Genomic DNA, 22,391 nt, shown 5'->3' with positions numbered 1-22,391 from the left:
TCAGCACACAAAAAAAAAGCGTGTTCCACAGTTTTCTAAATTACATACCATTACTTGATTCATTCCTTTAAAATAATGTTGCACTCTCTGATACTCTGTCCTAATATTGATGGGTTTGATATTTGTCGTTCTCATACCCTTAACTTTTTTTGTAGTCATGATTTTCACTATAAATATTTTGCTTTCTTGCAGCTTAAAGATCAGACTTTGAAAATATGTGTAAATTATTTGTACTACAAGAGGTACAGAAAGTGGACTGGGGTTGTGGTCTTCTTTCCATTAGCTGCTGTTCTTCTGCCACATAGAAAATCTGTTATAAGGTCCTTCGCCTCTGAACAGAGCACTTCTGCTCTGTGGGAGCTTTTTTTCCTCATGTATATCTATGCATTTTTCAGTAGTAAAAATAGTTTAAATATAAAATTATTTTAGAATTTGTAATATTTTTCTTTTCTGTTGTACTGTTCAACTTTAAACTATTTACTCTTTCACAGGTGTGTCTACATCGGCAATTAAAGTTGCCTCTACCAGACTACCTTCCCCAAAAGGTTTGGTTGGGAACCCAACTCAGATCTTAGCACAGTTTCCCAAACAGCATCAGCAGTCCCCTAAACAGCAGCTGCACCAAATACAACAGGCCCAGCCACAGCAACCGCAACAACAACAGCAGCAGCAGCAACAGCAGCAGCAGCAGCAACAACAGCTGGTGCAGTCTTCTGTAGCTCAACAGCAGCCACAGCAATCTCAGTTGCCACCTGGCATCAAGCCCACCATTCAGATCAAACAGGAATCAGGTAGTTGGAGTTAATCTTGGGTCCTATTGCTGATTGGTGAGGTCTAACCACAACTCAAGAAAGTAGGGCAGAATGCTGTCCCAAAATGTGCATGGGGAGCTATCATTAAGGCGTAATTACTTGAGTACAGGATTTGGCATTAAACCTGGCTATAAGTAGATAGTGAAGGATGTCTTAATGTTTTCAGCTAAAATTAATTGAAGAATTTGGTTCTGTCACTCTTCTTGTTTGGTTCAGGTATTGCAGACCATGCTTTAGGAGTAAATGTTTTATCTTTAGAGATTGAAAGGTATGTAAATATCTTCAAATGTCACGTGATTGGCAACCTGGAAGACACCAGTTTTCTGAAGATCCGAGAGCTGTTCAACTGTATCAACTGCAAAAAGAAGTTAATCCATGTTTTAATTCTTTTCTTGGGTCCAGAAATCAAAACCTACTTTTGAGGTACTTGTCAAAACAAATACAATTAGATCTGAGACTGGAAGTTGGACTCGATTCTTTTTGGAACACTGACTCATTCAGTTGACTTTGGGCAAGTCATGTAATCTTTCTATCTTGGCTTTACTCTGCAGTAGAATATAGTCCTTATCTCCATAAGATGCAGTAAGAAGTACTGCTTGCAAAGTTATCTAATTCTAAACGAAGAAGTGCTATAAAAGTGCAAAGTATTTTTATGTCCCTATTTCATATTAATCAAGTCAGTAAAATTATTATTTTAAATTCATACTATTTAGATCAAAGAATTAAAATAGTCCATAGAATTAAAAAATAAACAGCTCTATTCCTGTCTGTTGATAAACTTCCTTTTGGATTATAGGACCATTGCCTAAGAAAAAATTACTAATGAAGACAGATAAGAGGCCTCCATCCTCCGGTCATTGAACGATATTTGATCAATAAGAGCTTCACTCCTTGCCTTCTACCATGGGTTTAGGTTCAGTGTGCTTTTTAGTTGAAATTTCTTTGGAAATACCATCTGATACCTATTCTTTCTGGAAGATGTGAATCAATTTTCAAAGAGACTTTGCTTTTTATCTGGTTTTGTGTCTGGATGATGCAAAGGCTTCAATTTCTCTTTCCTAACTTCGTTATTTAAGTTTGGAGCTTACTTGCTCTGTATGGCTTTTATAGTCGAAGTAGAAAGAAGAAAACATCTCCAGAGGATGTTTCACATCCCAGGTGGACAAAATTGTTCACCTAGAAATATTTCTGTACAAATGTAAGTGCCTACATTTAGATGGGATTAATTCAGGCTGGGTGTTTCAAGGCATTTGACCTACACAATGCAATACACTTACCTCGTCATGGAACAGAACATAAGATGCAAGTGTCCTGGATATACTTTTGAACAGATGACATGAATCTCCTGGTTTGCAACTGAGAAGTGAAGCATGCAGAAGTCCCATTCCACTACACAGTTGAGAGAGAGGGAGCAGAATCCTTGCTATACTAAGGTGTCCTCATCCTTTGTTCTTGCTGATTCGGCTCAGAGCTTGTTTCAGCCCAATTTGTTTGTGGCTTCAAGATAACCAATAAACCGAGAGGAGAGCGAGCAGTTTACTTAAAGCAGCCTTCCCTAGCCAGTGTCACAGTTGCTTCCCTACGGCCACTAGTGCTTTTTGTGCAGAAAGCTTTTTTTAATTAATCCAGAGGGATGAAATTCAACCAGGCTAATTAAGACACATTAGAATTTACAGACTAAATTGATGAAGAGCTATTTCACTTTTAGATGGTTCATTGTATATGAACCAATTCAGTATTGGTTGTAACCTGTTGGTTCCTGGGAAATGTTCTACTTTTTGAATCATGGACCAGAAAAGGTTAAAAATCACTACAGCAAATCAATGATGGAATGGAATCCCATGCCTCAGTGGGAGTAGCTAGGAACTGAAACAGGCACATGAAAGGCAAAGATGATGACTGTCTTGTTATTTGCAAAATAAACAAAAAAAACCCAAGCAAAAAAAACAAACCAAAGAAAAAACCAAATATTTTTCAGGATCAAGAATACATGGGCTCAGAATAGAAGCCTTGTGAGGCTACTTGCCCACTAGGGCTCGGTCTGAGAAAGCATTTCAGAAAGTAACTTTTCGTGCCTGTATTTTAACAGTGACCTTTCTCCTTTCCTAGGTGTTAAAATAATCACTCAACAGGTGCAGCCCAGTAAAATCCTTCCCAAACCAGTTACAGCGGCCTTGCCCAGCAGTAGCAATTCACCTATTATGGTGGTTAGCAGTAATGGGACTATCATGACAACTAAACTGGTCACTACTCCCACTGGTAAGTTATGGCTCTGAGAAGGGAAGGGAGGGTAAACCCAGACATACAGCTGATCAAATGTGGTTTATTAGGATAAAAAAAAAAAAAAAAAGCACTTCTCCCTTGTGAACAGTGAGCACAACAGCACATTCACAGTCCTGTTGATACTTATTCTAGATTAGGATTTTTGCACTGAGTGCTCTTTTATTCCTGTTATGGTCTTTTTGAATTGGTACACAAAAATATGATCGTTCCTTCCTCACTGGGTATATTTTAAAGGAGATTTTCTTGCAACTTACACTGATACTTTGCACTTTTGTAGCACCTTACATTAGACAATTTACATTAATTAACTTTTTAGGTACCTCAAGCAGATAGATCAGCATCATTCCTATTTTACGTATATGGACTTTAAAAGACAGGTGACTTGCTCATAGTCCTGCAGTGAATTTATAAAAAAGCCAGTAAATTGAATTTTAAACTCCCAGTGTTTTTCTGGGGATCTAGTTGTATTTGTGTTTTCTTACTGGTTAAAGATCAGTAATAATGGAGACCGCTCAGATTGTAAACTTGCACGAGGAAAACTTGAAAGGCGACTTTATTCTAGTTTTCAGAAAACTCTATAATTAACTAACTTCCTGAATTTTTAGCATGGGTTAGGAGTACTTCATAAAAACATTCTTAAGAACATTTTAAAAAAACCACCAAACTAGCAGTTTTGCAGTTCATTTAATTGGTAAAACCTGTATTGTGCTTTCTTGGATTTGAACACATGGCTTTCTTGTTGTAACAAACTGTTTTGCTCTGTGATCTTTACCAATTAAGGTCTGTAGTGCACTAGTGCAGCAGTACAAGCAGAATGGAATTACAATGTTCCTGTTGACTCATTATTATTTTGAGCAACTTTCTTTTGTGGACTCAGTTCTGTTTCCATTCTGAGAAGGAATAGGTCTGAAAAAACAGCATTTATACCTTGTTGGGAGGTTTCTTTTATACTGCTAAATGCTAAATCTGTAAAATCGCATTTTCATTATAAATTATATTTTTTTCTCTTAGAGTGATATTTAGACCAGTCATTCGTGGTGTTCTTTATAAACAATTTGTCATATAGGAGAAGTGAGAGTATAGGTGTCTTTCAGGAGAGGAAGGGATCAGTTCTGGTAGTGTCATCAGATGCCTAACTCTTGGGCATCTGAGGGAGCAAGTGGCAAACATACAGGCAGAATCTAAACACCTATTGAAAATTACAATCTTGGATACAAGCACATGAGTTAAAATATGGCAGTTGTGGAATATTTGGTAAAATACTTCAGAAGACTCTTACATCAATTTAAAGTTGATATATAGTTGAATATTGCTGTCTGGGTTTAACAAGTACTAGGAGCATTGTAAAGGGTGGTAAAAATTGCGGTGTCGGGTCTATTTGAATAAAATCTAGTGCTTTTTTTCTAAACTAACTTATTTTTCCACAAATACTAGTAGAGGATCATGTTCTAACAGTGAACTTTCTTGTTCTTTCTTTAAAACAGGAACTCAAGCAACATATACACGGCCAACGGTTAGCCCCTCTATAGGGGCTCGGATGGCTGGAACTCCAGGGGCTGCTACTTATGTGAAAACTACAAGTGGTAGCATCATTACCGTAGTACCAAAATCACTGGCTACGCTGGGAGGGAAGATTATCAGCAGTAATATTGTTTCTGGTAGGCATATGAGTACTTTGGTATTAAGACTTATTTCAAAAGTAATTTTAGACTTGCTGTAATTGTTTAGGGCTTTTCTGTGGGTTACATGCTCAAGTAATTATGAGGACCTTTACTGGAGAAGTTGTTAATTCAGAAGAAAAATAGCTGAGGATGAAGTAATGGGTAGAAGTTATGGAGGTGGTGTTCTTAAGGATTGCAGTAGTTCTTGTGCTTAAGAAGGAAACATCTAATGTGAGGGATGCCTGGGAGGAAAAGAGAAATGTGGGGGAGGAGAACTACTATATTGGCCTCTGTTAGAGGGCAGAAAGATCAGAAAACTGTATTGGCTCCAATTTAAAGCATTTTATAATCTGGATGCTGCCCTTTTCTATTCCACTGCACATCCAAAGAACCAGAATGAAAATGAACTGTGTATGTTAAATTCAGCTGTGCAGTCTCCACCTTATCCTGTTCTTTTATCAGTGTCAGCCTGTCTTTCCCTTACTGCATGTTCTTACTTAAGTTTTTCCTCTTAGCCTCATGCAGACCCTGCTGCTTATCTCTTATCTTTGTTAGTCTGCTGACCAGCCTTGGTGCTCTCTGCCTGTATAAGCTCTAAACATAGGGTCCCTTTAGGACCAGGACCAAGCACACTCACACCAGTAACAATTTCTTAGTATCTGTTTTGGACTTAAACAGTGCTAATGCAGAGAAGGTCTGCTGCATTTCCTAGCTAGGTGCACATGTACAGCAAGATCTGCTGGGTCTGTTTATCCTGTCTAGTAATATCTTTAAATTGTCTAGTAATATCTTTAAATTACTCAGAGGTCCCATTGCTGGTGCTTAGCAAAGACGTGACATGGCACCAGCCAGCTCCTGTCACTGGAAGGTGCTGCACAATCTATCCTGTAAACCCGCTCTGGGGTATAGTCTGGTAAGAGGTACCTCAGTTTTTCAGATCATGATTTCTACAAAATGGTATTTAGGGCTGATACAGTAGATTTTTTGGGAACAAGTAACTTTTTTAGCCTGTTATGGGTATGATGAGTTGTTAAGAAGATTTCTAGATCTACTAGTGAGTTTATACACAAACGCAAGTAGTATTCCCCTAAGCACTAGCTAATGCAGGGAGACCCTTGGCTGGTCCTGATAAGGATAATAATGATTGTCCTGAAACAACACAAGTTTGGAAAGGATGCCTGCTTTTTGTTGGTGGTGGTGGTTTGTGGTGGTTTTTATGTGGGGGTTGGGTTTTTTAGGGGGTTGGTTTGGGCTTTTTTTTATTTGTTTTTGCTAAGGGAGCTGTTTTTAGATGCCTCTGAAGTCACCAGAGTTAAGTAATTCATGATCTTGTCTCAGCATGTCTTCCCTTTCCCAGAATTAGTAGAATTATTAGTCAAATACATAGTGAAGTATCTACAGGCATGCCTAATAGGTAGAAGTTAGTGAGGGGACTTGGGTTTGTAGCTCTGCTGTGACTGAGGGGGACTTTCTTCAAGGAGAAAGTGGAAGGTATTGATAAAAAGCTGTCTGAGTAGATATTGAAATGGCAGTCTGATAACACTGATGACTTACATATCAGTATATGTACTCTTGTAGACTGCGGAGGGCTGACCAGAATTACCTGTCACTGCAGGTGAATAAAAACCTGATACAGGGAATGGAACTAATTAAATACCGGGAGAGGAACAGAAATAGCCAACACAGCTCTTCAGAAAAAACCCAAACAACCCACACTTCTCAACTTTTAAGAACTGATTGTAAAACAATAGCATGTTTTTCTTTTTTCCTTCCTTCTTTCAGTACTCTGCTCGTCACTTGTATTACAACAGTTCAATGCCAGAAAGAGCTGGTATTTCTCTTGACTGGAGATACGTTCTTAGTACGTAGATTCTTCTACAGAAGTTATCTGTAGAAGAATATTTGTCTGTGCAAATAGGACCTTGAGTTGACTATTAGTGGTGTCTTTATCCCCCCCTAATTTTAGCCTTTGAAAAGTTAGACATGTTAGCCTGAGAAAGCTGTATTAGTTTGCTCTGTAATTTGTGAGAAGGGGCTGACTGTCCTAATATAGAATAAATTACTCTGTCCTGGGCATGCCTATTTTTACCGTAGGTGAAAGGTTTGTAGAGTGGGTGTCTAATCTTTGTATGTTGAGTTGGGTGATGTAAATTGCCATTCCAGATGCTGCCCTTTTTTTTTTTTTTTTTGTTGTGCTGTCAGATTTAAGTATAATGATTGCTATATAGGTCACCAACTTTTACAGTGGAAGGAAATGTGCATGTGATAAATTGCACCTTATTTCTTTTCCCACAAAAATTTAGGAACTACAACCAAAATCACTACAATTCCAATGACATCCAAACCCAATGTGATTGTTGTGCAAAAGACTACTGGAAAAGGAACTACAATTCAAGGGCTTCCAGGCAAAAATGTTGTCACAACGCTGTTGAATGCTGGGGTAAGTAAGAGTCTCAAATCGATAACCAAGTAACAGGCTGTGTGGTGGCTGCTGCATTCATTCTGCTAAAGTCCCTATTAAAAGGAAACTGTGCATGAGCTCCTTAACAGATACAGCATGCCTTCATGTCAGGGATGTTTGAAAAGCAAGTATGTTTTGCAGAGTATGAAAGATGCTCAAAACAAGCTGGAAATGTTCTCAAAGTTAAAATAAAAACTTTTGAGCTTGCCTTTTTTCTGTGGGTAATGATTTTGTAATCCTGAAGGGATTAAGTAGAAGAAAATTACTATAATCTTACCTTATTTGTGCTCTAGTGAGAACCACGGTCCTGTGTTATAAACTTGCATGTCCAACTGTTTTATCTTTTGGGATGTAAAGGGCAGAAATAAACTGTCCTTTCACAGTAAGGGTACCACCTTTCAATTTATGTGATGTGTAACACTAACATCCTGTACGTGAGTATTGTATAGTGTTGAATTATGTTTTGGATAACCTGATGTGTAGTAAGAACAAAATCAAGATTTCAGTTTCAACTGGGTTTATCTGTAAGTGCTAGTAAATAAAAATTATGGACGTGCTTTATGTTCCTAGATAGAACTGTGAGATTTAATGCATGAATCATGTAATCTTTAAAAGTCTACCTGTGTAGCAGAGCTGAGTAGGGAGGGTTTTTTTAAAACGTTTTAGGAATTTATTTTTTTTAAGATTTTGAACTTTCCTAGTTTCCAAAACTTACAGCTGTATTTTCACAGAAGTGGAAATCTCGTGACGTTACACAGTAGAAACCACCAGAATGTGATGATATTTCTGAAACAAGTATGGTTCTTGGGATTTCCAGCTACTTGATGGGAATTGGTAGGAATACTGGGAAAACTGGCAACTAATGTTTGCCATCTGGATCATCTGGTTTGTTACTGTGCAGAGCTAAAAAAAAAGCATGCTCAATGTCTTTGCCCTTCTTAAGCTATCAGGAGTCTAGTCATATGTCAGCACTATTCCAAAGTCAAATGTTTCCTGTGAAACAGCTGTGAATCTGAATTTTTTTAAGCAAACTTTTAGTTTAAAAAAGAAAAAAAAAAAGTCCATACATAATTAATGTCTTGGTCATGAGAATAATACAAAGGTCTATATTTAAATAATTTCTTTTTAGAATCTCAATTCAAGTTTTGTAGATGTCTTGCGAAAGTTAGTGTTAATAGAAATAAGAGGTTTTAAAAAATATTTGCGAAGGATTTGGGGAAAGTTCCAACTTACGTGAATTCTTTGAAGCAACTTTAAAAAACTTGTCAGTGTCTTTTAGTTACTCATTTTTATTCACCCCTTTAGAGTTGCTCAAAAGGTAAAGTAGTGGAAAAGGGGATTTTGGTAGCTTTTCCATTTGAAGTCATCGGGTTTTTTGTTCTTGGTCTTTGAATGTTTTTTGTATCGTATAAGTCTAGTTGCAGCAGCAGCAGGTTGATTTCATGGTATACACACGCATCTATAACTGTGTATTTTTTTTTAGAGAAGTGGGTGTCTCTGAAGAATTTCACTAAGCTAACCTGTAAACTTTGACTTCTCTACAGGGGGAGAAAACGATTCAGGCAGTGCCAGCAGGAGCAAAACCTGCTATCATCACTGCCACAAGACCCATCACAAAAATGATTGTTACGCAGCCAAAAGGAATAGGGTCCACGGTCCAGCCAGCCACCAAAATCATCCCAACTAAAATTGTTTATGGTCAGCAAGGGAAAACGCAGGTACAGTGAGGACCCATTTCTGTCTTGAAATGAACCCCTAAATTTTAATGGGAAGTAAATAATTTTTCACTGTGTTGCCTCATTTGTTGCAGGATTAATATATGTCTACGGGGAAGGAGACTTAGGGGTGTAATGAGGTGGTCTTGGTTCTGATTTCTTGAGCGCAGTGTTTGCATTTGTTAGGTGTTTCTGGAGGCCTAGAGCAAGCCAAAAGGATTTACTAAGTCTTTTACATAGCTGAAACTGTCTGGTCATGGCTCTAGACGCCTATTTAAGTCTTATGGCTAATGGCTAGATCATGAGAAATAAAGATGCAGAGTCTGGACGTAGGCCATCCTTCAAATCAGGTTTTATTGAAGTTATTTTCTGGTTATTGTGTGTTCAGGTTGTCCTTGCAACCTTGTGTAGTTGGTAGGGCTGTATGCAGAGAATCTGGCTTATTTCTGGATACTTTCAGTTTCAGCTTTTTTTTTTTTGCACTTATTATTTAAAAGAACTAAACTTTTACCAGATGTAATATTTTGCATGTCTTGATTGTTCAAGACTGTATTTATTGTGGGCTGTGGAAGAGAGGTGCTTGTCCTTATTGGTGCAGTGCACGTTGCAGCTCACTTGCATAGCTTTCTCTTGTCACACCATAGTTGTATCCAGTCCTGAAAAATGACTGTTTAGTGGTTTATTGTGCTAAGTACTCCAAATTACTGAGTGAGAAGTACATTCTTGTGTATTGCCATTTAATTGGGCTTTGTGGTTTAATAATCAGAGCTGCTGAATTTACAGATAAACTTTTTCAGTAAATTATTAGTATTATGTGGGTCTTGTACATTGATCTATTTGAGTGGCACCCTGTACTCTGCTCAAATATGTTTTCTTGAGTGCTCTTACCATACACAAAATTTGTCTTTCTAATTAGGTTCTCATAAAACCAAAGCCAGTGACATTTCAAGCAACAGTTGTGAGTGAACAAACTAGGCAGTTGGTGACTGAAACGTTACAGCAGGCATCAAGGGTAGCAGAGACAGGAAACTCGTCTCTCCCAGAAGTGAAAGAAGAACCACAAACCTACACCGATAGCAGCTCTTCTTCTACAGAGTCCTCCCAGAGCTCCCAAGGTGTGTATTAGTGTCGCATAAAGTACGAAGGGACTGTCTCCCAAGCGTGCTAGCTAGTTTCATATAACTCACTGTGTCTCCTTTTAGCACGGGTTGTCACCCATTCTGCTAGCAGTGAGTGTCGTTGTTCACTTCCCTTTTGGCTTTATTTCTCTTTTATGAGCTATTTACTATATGCCTCCGTTTCCTGTGCAAAAAGTGGAGATAATGGTTTCTTGCTGGGCTCTGATTTACTGTTACAATGCTTGTGGCCTGGAACCTTGTTCCCTCTTTCTGGGGAATCTGCCAGAGGTAGGCAGTGTAGCAGGTTGGGGTTTTGTTTGGTTGGTTTTGGTTTTGTTTTGGTTTGGTTTTTGGCAGCCCATGCTCTGTCACCCTCTTTCCTGAGTGTATTGAAGCATCTCTCCACTGCATGACTGAAAGCTGTCATGTGATCAACATAAATTTTGGTCCTTTTAAAGGCACGTATATGTGCATCAGGACATATATCAGACATGCAGTACTGATGGGGATGCTTTGAGCCATGATACAGATGCAGCTCTCTCTGTGGTAGAGGGACATAAATAATAGGGTATAAATAACCTCCAGCCTTTGGTCAGGAGTGACCATAGGGTGTATCACTGCATCAGATAAAAACAAATGTCTCTCAGTGAAACATATGTACTTACATGCCTTTCAATCACCTTTTCTATATAATTCTGTAACCGTTGGTCTATACTGCCATTTTAAGTAAATTAAAAAAAAGTTTTGGAGATTCAACAAACTTATCAAAATTCAGGAGCTGTTAATTCAGAATGCTGAGTATGTGTTGATCACATGAACTGCTAAAACCTCCTGAAAAAGAGTTCAATCCAAGGCAAATTCAACGTACAAAGAAACCTTCTGGACTTTGTTCAAACCAAAGCTTTTACAAACAACTAAGACCAGGATCTTTTTTTTGGTGGAGGCTATTCGTAACATCAGCAGTGTTTTACTTCAAGAGTCAATTGTAATAAAAACTAAAGTGCTGTAGAATGAGAGTATGCATCCTTGGCAGCATTCAAAATGCTAATGGATAACGAATAACCCGGTCTAATTTTGACCTATAGCCATGCTTTAAAGCAAGAAGTTGGATGAGAGACCTCCAACCCAAAACGGTTCTATGATGACTTGATGTGCTTTTGTTCTTTTGCAGATTCTCAGCCTGTAGTCCATGTGATTGCTTCAAGAAGTCAAGACTGGTCAGAACATGAAATTGCTGTGGACACAAGCCCTACAATAATTTACCAGGATGTATCCAGTGAATCTCAGTCAGCTACTTCCACGATAAAAGCTTTGCTGGAACTTCAGCAGACAACAGGTGTGAAAATACATGTGGTTGTTTAGGATAGCTTCAAAGCTTATTACTTGCTTAAGCAGCAGGTTGTAATACGTTTTATAATTGAAAAGCACCTATCTTGAATCAGCTTGATTCCTTTCTTGTTTTCCTGTAACAGTTTGTTTGAATCTATTATATAAAGTTCACTATCTACTTAATTAAACTGGCATTTATATTGGAGGTTTAGTTTATTATGGGGGTTTATATATTAGAGGTTTATTTTATGTTTTGCTTTTCTTCTAAAGCAGTGAAGGAAAAGTTAGAATCGAAGCCAAGGCAGCCTACCATTGACTTGAGCCAAATGGCTGTCCCAATCCAGATGACCCAAGAAAAGAGGCATTCTCCAGAAAGTCCTTCAATCGCTGTAGTAGAGTCGGAATTAGTTGCTGAATATATCACAACTGGTAAGTGACTAAGGTAGTGTGATGGTGGGTTTGCAGTTGAAGTCTGGGGGCTTAATTTTGGAGTTTTCTTACAATGGGTTTCATTTTTGTGTTTTCACTATAATTTGCTGTAGAGGAGTCTTTTCTTCTGTTCTTGAGACCCTGTGCAGGGGACAGAGATTGCATCTGCTTTTCTGGGGCATAGTGGATAATGTTTCTAACTGAAACAAAGGGTTGTTGCTTCAAGACATCCTAGTTGAACAGATTTTCTGTTCCCTGATCTGATGGGGAGGACAGGCTGTCCCACCTGTCTTTAAGGAAATTGTCTAGTGAGGAAAAAGTAGAAAATTAAGTTACAGGAACTATATACTATTTTTTGTACCTATCAAGAGGAGTCAGACTTTGAGTTAGTTTAACCCATATTTGCAAAATGTTACTTGCTTACCAGGACTAAGTGGGTTTTTAAGCCAGGTGTGCATTTAGCATACTAATGTAGTCCCCAGTTTCTTCATTTGCTAGAAAGCTTTGAACTGATAAACTTGCACTTTTTAAACAAATAAACTATTCAACTTGAAAGTATGGTTGGGATTTGACTCTTAACTTTTTAAACTCTTGACTTCTTCTATCTGGTTGTCCATTTTGCATAAGTCCTTGAGTCCCTTGTCTCTCTGATGCTTCCTACAACCCCAGAACACTAGTTGTGAGCCACTTCCCATACATACGTGAGAGGATCAAATTGCCTGTTTTCCATTTTAATTTCTAAGTCCACATTATTGGTCTCCCTACTTTATTTGGAAAATGAAAGCAGAAGTGTGTTGAAAATCTGCATTGGAAAAGAGGAATAAAACTTGATTATATTAAATTGTATAAGAACATGTCTGTAACTCCAGTGTTTTTAGTGTTAAGTGTCCAACCTGATATTCTCATTTTTTGTTTGCCTGCTCTGTACCTCCTCCCCTCACTTCATCCCTTCTATGGTCTAAATTTAAGTTGTGTGAAATTGGAACTGGGGGGGGCTGTTATTGTTACTCTTTTAAATAACATTTACTGTATCTGGCTTCAGTTTTGAATGTTTGAGTCATGTTCCCTTGGATCTCTTCTAAAACAAACTCAAAAGTACAATAAATAGTGTTCCAAGTGATCTCCAATTAGCACATCAGTTATTTTCACTGACACAGATACTGTGCATTGAGCTTGTGTTCAAGGTTCCAGTTTTTGATGGGTCTCGCCGTAAAAGTTGATGTAAAATAGGGCTCTTTGCAGGAAGGATGGGAAATTACAGTCTACAGTATCTTTGCGCAGCTTAGAAGCCATACAAAGTACAAAAGTTGAAAATTTCCCTGAGCTGTGATTACTATTTGAAATACTGGGATTTTTGCAAACTGTGAGTTGATATACAGGAATCTACCAGAGAAATGCAGGCTGCTGTGGGTTGACTGGCAGCACTTTCTGCTATAGCACAAAACTGGTCATTTTGCTCTTATATTTTTGTGCCTTCCCCCAGTTCCTGTGAACACTGCCAGGGAATGCAGGTAATGGAGTGTTTCTTTTTGGTTTAATTTGTGCTTCTCAGGATTAATCAGTAATCCACGTAGCTATATTTTCTGCTAAAAATTCAGTAGTAAGATAGTAAACAGTCTGTAAACTGTTGTGAAATCTCCTGCATGCGCCTAGACCAAAGGATTAGGCACACTTTAATCTATATGGGAGCTGGGATTCAGCATGTGCTTCCTCGTGAGATGAAGGGAGCTGTTCACACATCTTAGTGTCACCATTTTTTGTCTGTCTGCAGACTCAGGAAGACAACACTGTATTGGTTCACATTCGGAAGAATATCTACACAACCATATAGGTTAGAAACTTTATTTTTAAATGAAGTTTTCAATTGTGCAGGAACTGTTGGGGGATATCCACGATGGATCTGGCACGGCATGCAGGCCGGTATTGATATAATCTAACTCCTTTCTTGGAGTGGAAAAATAAAATTATCATATTTATTCAAAATATGACCTTTCTTTTAACTTTCAGGAAGGTCACTAGAAACTTTTTAACTTTAAGTTATGTTACAACTGAATTTAAACTTTGCTTGTTCTCCTTCAGTTATTATTTTGTAACTAAAAAGTTAATGAAGGCAAATATTTACATATTAGTGTGGACAGGCATAAAGTAATTTGGATTCATGTCTTACCAGTGACTGCAATATAGAATGGTTTGTGGGTTTTTTTTCTCAGCAGAATATCATTTCTCTGTCAGTCCACTGTTTAATTAGGGAGCCATCACCATAGCTCCATAACTCATGCTGGATCTGTTCTAAAAAGTGACGTAGACCCATGACAAGGTCTTCATTTTTTGGTCTGTGATTTCTGATCCAACCTCACTTGCTTTCATAATACCCAAATATTTTCTAATTGCTAGTCTTTCCAATTTAGCCTATGCTCTGGAGAGTATTTCTTGCAGTTTATCAGTGGTAGAAATTCAGTGAGCAAGGCTTGCTGTTCTTAATTGCAGTCAATTGTGCAAGTGCTTTTAAGAGTGTAAAAACCACAGAATAACTTGTGCTCTACAGTGTTGTGCTGGTGCTGTATAGAGAACCCAGCTGAAAATCGAGTATAAATTCTGCTTGCAAAGTTGGTGTGTTGGGAGAGGGAGGCCAGAGAAGGTTTGGACCAAGCATGATTACTTAGGAAACAGACAAAAGCAAAACCCCTGAGTTGCTACTTGAAGAGGCTTCTCAGAATAGATCTACCCTTTAAGGTTGAAGCTAGCATACAGTAGAAGATGGTTTTCATACTCAGATCTTTATTTCACTCATAGATGCTTTCAGTTGAAGCTTAAGTGGAAAGCAAATAGTTGAAGTTACTGCAGTTAGTTCTGGAGAAGTGCCACTGACCTCTTTACTTTCAGTCAGTCATCGGTCCCAGCCCCACCAGCAGTCATCTCAGCCCCAGAGGACTCTGCTGCAGCATGTGGCTCAGTCGCAGACAGCAACGCAGACTTCTGTTGTGGTGAAATCTATCCCCGCATCCTCTACAGGAGCAATTACCCATATCATGCAGCAGGTTGTACCCTTTCTTTTCCCAACAGTCTATAAACAGCAGTAGGCTATATGAATTGTATAGGACCAGCGCTTGTTCTGAATGAATGTGTCGTGTTGCTGCCACTGAAAATGCTAAGTGTAAGGGCAAAGGAGTAACTTTATTTTGATGGTGAGGGTGGTGGGATAAAAGGGAAGCAGTTAATGAGATTACTTGAGATTGTTAAGTAAGAGCTCTTAACAGCCACTGTGGAAGATAGTGCTTCCTAGATGAGTTCTTGCTGTCTGTATGTCATCTCTTCAGCAGCAACAAGCTGCTTTTTTCTGTATGTTGTATTGCAAGGGCTTAGGCTCTTTAGATTATGTTGGCGTTAGCGTAGGGGGAAGAGGGATAAAGCAGAATCTGGTCAGTACACAGAGCACACAGTGTCTTTTTCATTTGAGGGCTTTAGTTCGTGAATAGGCAAACTTCTCTGAATCAGGAAGTAAGATCATATTTAGACCAGTACCATGAGGATCCCAAACACTTCCGACAGTGTAGATTGTGGTGATATCTTACTGAAGCCACTCCGATGCGTTTGTTCAAGACCTGCTCAACTCTGCAGTGCTGTAACTTCTGGGAACTTCAGCTGTGGACCAGGACAGTACTATGTTAGGGTTTATAAACCTACTTCAGAGAGTTTATTTTCACAGGGTTTGAGTAGGCTGCTTCATCTTGCTAAGGCCATTTATTAATACGTTAATACTATGGTATACAAAGCATAGTAACGTAGATTTCTTCCTCCTTCAAATCCCTCAAAAAAATCAGGCACTGTTTGTGCAATGCCCAAGAAAAATTGCAATACAATTTTGAGGAAGGAAGGAGAAGAGAGAATCTCTGCTGAAATAGGGTAGACTGTAGGTCTATGGGGAGCTGCAGAAGAAATCATGGAGAAGATGACTAGGCGCTGAAGAGGCAGAATAAGAATTTGTTGTGCAGAGAAACTCTGGCTTTAACAAGGAGCTACTGGATCAATCACCTGCTAATCCCTGCTACTTCAAATCCAGCTGCCATGCAGCCTTAGGGGCTTTGAACCTTAGTATGACACATGCGAGGGCTGTGTAATCTCCAGTGAGGATTAGTTATGCAGTTAATGTTGTCACATAGAGACATACCACATTTTAACATGATAAAAATAGCTATTGATTGCTTACATATTGTGGAATGTCCATGTAAGGGTGCCTTTTTATACATTAATTGAGAGTCTGTAATGGTGAAATAAAGTAGTGCAGTTGAAACATTAAAAATTATTTTTAGATTTTGTATTCTTATAATTTATGTTTCTCTTGACTAACTTGCTCTAACTTCTTCTTATTAAGGCCTTAAGCAGTCACACTGCATTTACCAAACACAGTGAACAACTTGGAACCGAGGAAGGAGAAGTGGAAGAGATGGACACCTTAGATCCTCAGACTGGCCTGTTTTACAGATCTGCCCTGACACAATCGCAGGCACAAAAACAGCAAAAACTGAGTCAGCCACAGCTGGAACAGACTCAACTGCAAGTGAAAACTCTGCAGTGTTTCCAGACTAAGCAGAAGCAGACAATCCACCTGCAGGCTGATCAAATCCAGCACAAACTCCCACAAATGCCCCAACTTTCTATAAGGCATCAAAAGCTAACCCCCCTGCAGCAAGAGCAAGCACAGACCAAACCAGATGCACAGCACCCCCCACACCACATGATGGCCAAAGAAAGGCAACTCCCTACCTTAGTGGCACAGCCACAGCAAACTGTAGTACAGGTGCTTGCAGTAAAAACCACGCAGCAGCTGCCCAAACTGCAACAGGCACCAACGGCACAAAAAATCTACGTGCAACCCCAACCCCCCCAGAGTCAAATGCAGCTACCTGCCTCTTCAGAGAAACAGCCAGCAAGCCAGGTAACGGAATATTGATAGCATGCAAAATACACGTCGCTGTTCAAGGAAAAAAAAAAAATAATCAAAACACCAACCCTGTCGCTGTAGCAGTGTTTTGTCCTGGCAAGAGAGAACTCCTCATTCCGCTGGTATTAATTACCCCATCAGAAGGTTGACACTAGGAAAGAGAAGCACATGTTATAGGGGAAAATCCATAGAGCTCACAAACGTGTTTTGTTGGACAGTTTTTATGAATTTCTGCCACCACTGGTGCATGGAATTTGTCCCTAATTATTTTCTTTTAATTTTTAGATATGACACATTACTAATTTCCGTTCCCGTAGCACTTTTTATTTCTGTGGAAATAAAGATGAATACACTGCAGTCTCCTAAGGCTCTCCATTGTACGTCTTCCTTTGTAGTTTACATCTTCCTGAAGTTATATGGCTTTCATGTACAGGAGTAATTTGATTTTCTTTGGGAGGGGAAAATGTAAAGACTGAGGAATGTGGGGGGGGGGGGGAAATGTATTTAACTCCAGAAAAGTACAATTTTTTTCTTTTTTTTTTTTTTTTTTTTTGGCCCTTTCAGGAATACATGTGAAAACAAGAGGGTTAACAAACATCACATGGGGATGTAAATCCCAAAGGAAAACGAGGCTGCTGTGGTATTATACTGCTACAATCCTTATCTAGCAGCCTAAAAAGCTGCTTTTCCCCAGGCTTCAATTAACTGTTACCATATCATTGCTAATTCCTTTGTTAAAACACTGAGTTTCAACTGTCTTCCTAATAGCAAGTATGTTGTTTGTGCCATACTGTCCTTGGAAATATTGATTAGATTTTCAATTTAAAAAAGGAAAAAAATTAGCTGTAACATGCACAACAAAAATTTGATTTTCAGGTGCAGCATCCAATTATAACGCAAGGATCCACTGTTACAAAGATAACTTTTGAGGGGTGTCAGCCTCCTTCTGTTTCAAAGGTAGCAGGTGGCAGTTCTGTGCCCAAACTGGCATTGCCGGTTACCAGCCTATTTCCCATGCAGGCATCCGCGAAGACAGCAGTAGCAGATATTTTGAGAGTGTCTATGGTGGAAGCTCAGATTGATACAAACCTAGAACATACGATAGCGGATCCCCCAAACAAGGCCATGTCCACTAGTAAACTCGCTAGCGAAGCCGCGTCGTCACCTTGTACCCAGGTGCCGAGGGTGACTGCAGTAGGGATGACGGCAACTTCCATCCCCCAGCAACAGACATGTACAGAATCCAGTTCAAGTCCTCCTGCTGTTGGTCCTACTTTAACAGAGAGGAAACTCGATGCACAAGGAATACCTACAACAAACCAGTTTATACACATTCAGAATATATCACAAAAGAAAGCTGAAGAGAGTTCATCAGAAATTGTTATCCAGGTAAGAGAAGATCAGAGCAAATAAGGCAAAGGTTGAGCAGAGCAAACTCGTGTCTAATGTGATGATAGCAACTGAACGGTGTTCGAGTATTTTTGTTTTCCTTCCCCAGTTTGGGGTTTTTTTATTATTCTTACCCTTGTAATGGATTACTACTTCAAAGTGTGTAATTATTCTTAAATTGAGCTCAAGTTTCTCTAGCACTGTATAATTCACTGTGTCCTCGGTGTGTTCCTTTCTCTTCTGTTAAGAAAACAAACCAAACTCATTTAATTTTAGAGTACTTTTATTTAAAATGCTTAAAAATGTGACCTTTAACACTTACTATGGAACTATGATCTAGAATTTTTTATAGTATCAATGTTATTTCTAAGTATAAAATCAGCACAAGAAATGAAGTTGTGGGGTTCTACTTACTGGGAAAGTTCAGTAAATAAGGTTTGGATTCTGAAGAAGACTTGTTAACTTCACTTATAATCAGTCTGACCACTTTTGAGATTAAATGACTGTTGATCTTTAGCCTAAATGCTTTTGAGTCATTGCCTAACTGATGATTGGTATTTTCATTGATTCTGCTGTCTTAAATATGATGGTTTATGATGTAATACGTGGTCAGAACATCAACTGAGGAAGGATTTAAGTCATCTGAGGACTCATAGGGGTATAGTACGAATCTTTGTAGATGAGTTGGCATGGTATATGTTCACACGAACGACAGCGTGGATTGAAATGGTTTTATTGTGTATCGTATTTGTCTTATAGTGAAAATGCTTCTAATGTGGGAAATAATTTGTGTACAGAGCTTTCAAATTTTTCATGTTACTCTGTAAAATCTTCATTGCAGCTAACTTCGCTTTTGTAGAAATCGTGATTTTTGTACTCCTTTTTAGTCCTTATTTCCCTAAATAGACAAAGGTAGACTTCTATTTTACTTCAGTTATGTGTATTTTGAGAATCTGTATTGTTTATCGTTGTGGCGTGCTACGAGCTGTTTCAAACGTAAAATACTGCCCAGAATTTCAATTGTATAAAGTTATAGATTTAGTTTCTAGAACCTACGAAAGTATAAGCAGAAATAAATCGCTTAAATCTGTTGTATTTCCTCAGCCTCTATGCTGCTGCAGCTCTGAGCAGGGCCAGAGCTTGTATTGCATTGTATACAAAAAATATAGCTAGCCCTTACATCTGAATGTCTTGTCTGAAAAAGATAAGAAAAAGATATGGCTGAAGAAAGTATTATCTCTGCTTTGCGTTTGAGAAATGATGGATGGTGGGCATTGGCATTGGTGGTTTAGCTGTTGGTTATGCTGTCACAGACCTGTAGTGAAGATCCAAGGCCAAGTGCCTTAAGAGCAAGACTATTCAAATTTTATCTTTTGCAACCTCATCTGGTGAAAGTGTGTTTTGAAGCTTTACTGATGTAACATGCGGTGTGCCTTAGCTAGGGAAAGTTGCACTTGGAAACCAAATATCCCTTTTCCCTGAGTACTTGTGCTTGCGCAGATGCCTTTAGCTGTGAACACTGTGCGTGTTAAAACTTAAATCTTTTTTTCTTTCTTTCAGACTATCCCTCACTATTCCATCCCTTGTCACTCCAGCTCCAATGTGGTAGTGGAACCCAGCGGGCTCCTGGAGCTCAACAACTTCACCAGTCAGCGCCTCGACGATGAGGAGACAGCAGTGGAGCAAGATGTGGACAGTAGCACTGAGGACGGCACGGAGCCCAGCCCCTCTCGAAGTTCTGCTGAACAATCCTAAGAAATTGGGACACTGGAGTGCACTTTAAAATATCTTGGGATTTTAAGTATCCAAGATGCCCTTGTATTGTGATGTCTTAGAGCACTTTGCCTATTAGAGTTGTTCATTGGACTCTTGAAGCATCAGTGTGTTTTAACAAGACGGTATTGCAAAAGCTGCATCTTAAAAATTATTTCAAAAAAAAAAAAACCAACCAAGATTTAGTAAACCTGTGACAGTGGAATGTACTCCTGTTAAAAAGCAAATCTGCAGCAAATTCTACAGCTCATGCTATTGAAGCCCTTGCCCAGATACTGAAACAGCTTTCAGTGAAAAGGGATCATTATTTTGCTGTGTCTTTTTGTTAGCTGTTGAGCAAAACACCATCAAAAAAAGAGAATGTTTAATAAATATTTGTATTTTTAAATAGCATGTGAGAGAAAAAGTGTCTCTGACAGTGCTGGAAAAGCCCCAGGACTTTTGGAATTGGTTAGCTTTCTTGCACTTGTGCTCACTTAGAGTTAAGATTTTTTCATAAGCCTAAAAATATAGTTTATTTTTTTTAAATTCTTGTTGGTGAATCTTTGGAAATAAGCAAAATCACTAACTGGTAGCAAAGTGGATTTGCTAGTAGATTTTTGTTTTCATGCTTTACAAGAAGTAGGGTAATGGTGAATGAGGCATTTCTTTGTGCCATAAGCACATGAAATGCTCATCTACTCTAGTTAATATTTGATTATTTATTTAAATATAAAATTTAAAGTGAGGCCAAGTTGTTTAAAAAGTTCCTGTGAAACAGGCAGGTGTGTTAATTCTAATACAAACGGGTTGGGGCATGTATTTTGCTATAAATCAGTTTTTCAAAATTGGGGATAAGTGGTTCAGCATCTTTCAAAGTTGAACCTTTGAATTTAGAAGTGAGCTAAGGCTTTTAAAAATCTGTATTTTACTCTTACATGCTGTTTTTAAAGTGACCATTTTGAGAGTTTAAAAGCTTAAATCGATATACAGTGGTAGGTTTCAGAAATTAGCCTTATGACTCGGCTTGTTGAAGCAATATATTGGGTTTTTGTGATAGTTACAAGCCACAGAGAGAGGTTTGGGTTCAGATGGGATAAGAGAACCAGTTTTAATACATTCTGCTAATGAAGACAATACTTTTTTTTTTTCCAAATGTATATAAAAACACGTTTTTAACTGTTTTGTATAGATTTCATTATAAATAACTAAGCATTTTAAGACTTTGACATATCATTTAATTGTATATACATCTATCAGCCTAACTGCCCACTTTTTGGTGCTGAAGTACTACTGTAAGTAGATTTCATCCAAAGTCTAATACAGCTTTTTGCGTCAGTCTTTTTTTTAAGCTGTGATTTTACTGTTGATATTGTAGTTAAGATTAAATTCCAACTAGAGTAACTCGAACTAAAAATACAAAACCTAAAAAACCATTTATCTTACTTGTCCTGACTCTCCACCTATGTAAGAACATGCAGTAACCCCTAGATGGTGCTGTTGTTTTTTCAGCTAACCTTAGTTACTTTAAAAATGAAGTCCCTATGACTTTCATACACTTTTTTTTTTTCCTTTTGTTTTCTTTTCCATCAGCATTAGTTCCAAAATAATGTAGTTAATTATGGTGGAGAAGTCTCCTGATAAAGTCAACGTGCAGTTGCCGGAATAGTGGGTTAGGACACTAATTATTTTTGTGTTACCTTTATGTTGGAATAGGTATTAGTTTGGTTTCTGCTGTACTTAGTGCTCAGGATGGAAGAGAATAATATATATGAAATGAAACATACCATATTTCTTTCTCTAGTAAAAAAAAAAAAAACAAAACAATAATAACCTTACCAGTATGCCATAATACATGGTTCAGGTTTTGATAGTTTGGGAGCTTTTACTCTTAGTGAAATAACGGTGACCAACAAGAGGGACCAAGTTATGATTTAAGTCCTGCAATTTCCACGTTACTACAGAATGACAAAAAGCAATTTAATACAGATTTCACTGTCAGTGGAATTGGACAGTCTATTGTGTTTTGCAGATGCCAACGCATAGATGGTCTGTAGTTTTCCATGCACAGTTATGAAAAGCCCAAAGCAGATGACACACAGTTCTTCTGGCTTATATCAAATTTTCATTGTCACCTGGGGTCTTGCAGTATTTTGAGTGTCCCTGGCATATCTAGGACTGAAAAGCCATGAGAATATAAACTAGAGCAAGATTTTTCTTAAGCGCTTTTGCCCAAGAACTTTGCCTTAATTTATGGTTTCAGGTTTAGGTGAATGTATGTGCTCCCTTCAGCCAAAAAAGGGATACTAAGCAATGGCAGAAGGTGAATTCGACACTCCTGATGCATTAAGTATATTGTTGAGTTGTGGTCCAATTTATTCTGATCTTTTATGTAAGACTTTTGTTTGCATCTTTAGTGATGACTTTACAGCAAAGGTATGAACAACTACAGTGAACTATTTGACAGTTCCTTGAAGACAGCAAATTCTTAAAAACACGA

At 38.3% G+C, this 22,391-nt stretch overlaps 1 protein-coding gene across 16 annotated transcripts in view; it reads left to right on the top strand.

Annotated features, from left to right (window-relative positions):
* EMSY (EMSY transcriptional repressor, BRCA2 interacting) overlaps positions 1-20,302 on the top strand; it is a 39,830-nt gene extending 19,528 nt beyond the window's left edge. For 7 of the 16 annotated variants that reach the window (XM_069808616.1, XM_069808604.1, XM_069808608.1 and 4 more), the window contains 13 exons: positions 492-791; positions 2,922-3,071; positions 4,580-4,753; positions 7,060-7,196; positions 8,762-8,935; positions 9,849-10,047; positions 11,222-11,386; positions 11,650-11,808; positions 13,580-13,639; positions 14,692-14,846; positions 16,181-16,744; positions 17,627-18,139; positions 19,700-20,302. In XM_069808616.1, coding sequence (XP_069664717.1) covers positions 492-791; positions 2,922-3,071; positions 4,580-4,753; positions 7,060-7,196; positions 8,762-8,935; positions 9,849-10,047; positions 11,222-11,386; positions 11,650-11,808; positions 13,580-13,639; positions 14,692-14,846; positions 16,181-16,744; positions 17,627-18,139; positions 19,700-19,894 — 2,945 coding nt within the window. In that variant the 3' untranslated portion in view covers positions 19,895-20,302. Of the gene's footprint in view, positions 1-491; positions 792-2,921; positions 3,072-4,579; positions 4,754-7,059; positions 7,197-8,761; positions 8,936-9,848; positions 10,048-11,221; positions 11,387-11,649; positions 11,809-13,579; positions 13,640-14,691; positions 14,847-16,180; positions 16,745-17,314; positions 18,140-19,699 lie in introns of those variants that run through there. The other 9 variants (XM_069808617.1, XM_069808613.1, XM_069808619.1 and 6 more) reach the window with 7 other exon arrangements.
* The last annotated feature ends 2,089 nt before the right edge of the window (positions 20,303-22,391 follow it).

Source organism: Haliaeetus albicilla, chromosome 20 (assembly GCF_947461875.1).
Source record: "Haliaeetus albicilla chromosome 20, bHalAlb1.1, whole genome shotgun sequence".
NCBI classification, from domain to species: Eukaryota; Metazoa; Chordata; class Aves; order Accipitriformes; family Accipitridae; genus Haliaeetus; species Haliaeetus albicilla.
Note: the sequence above shows the minus strand (reverse complement) of the source record. Positions and strands in the feature narration are given on the sequence as shown.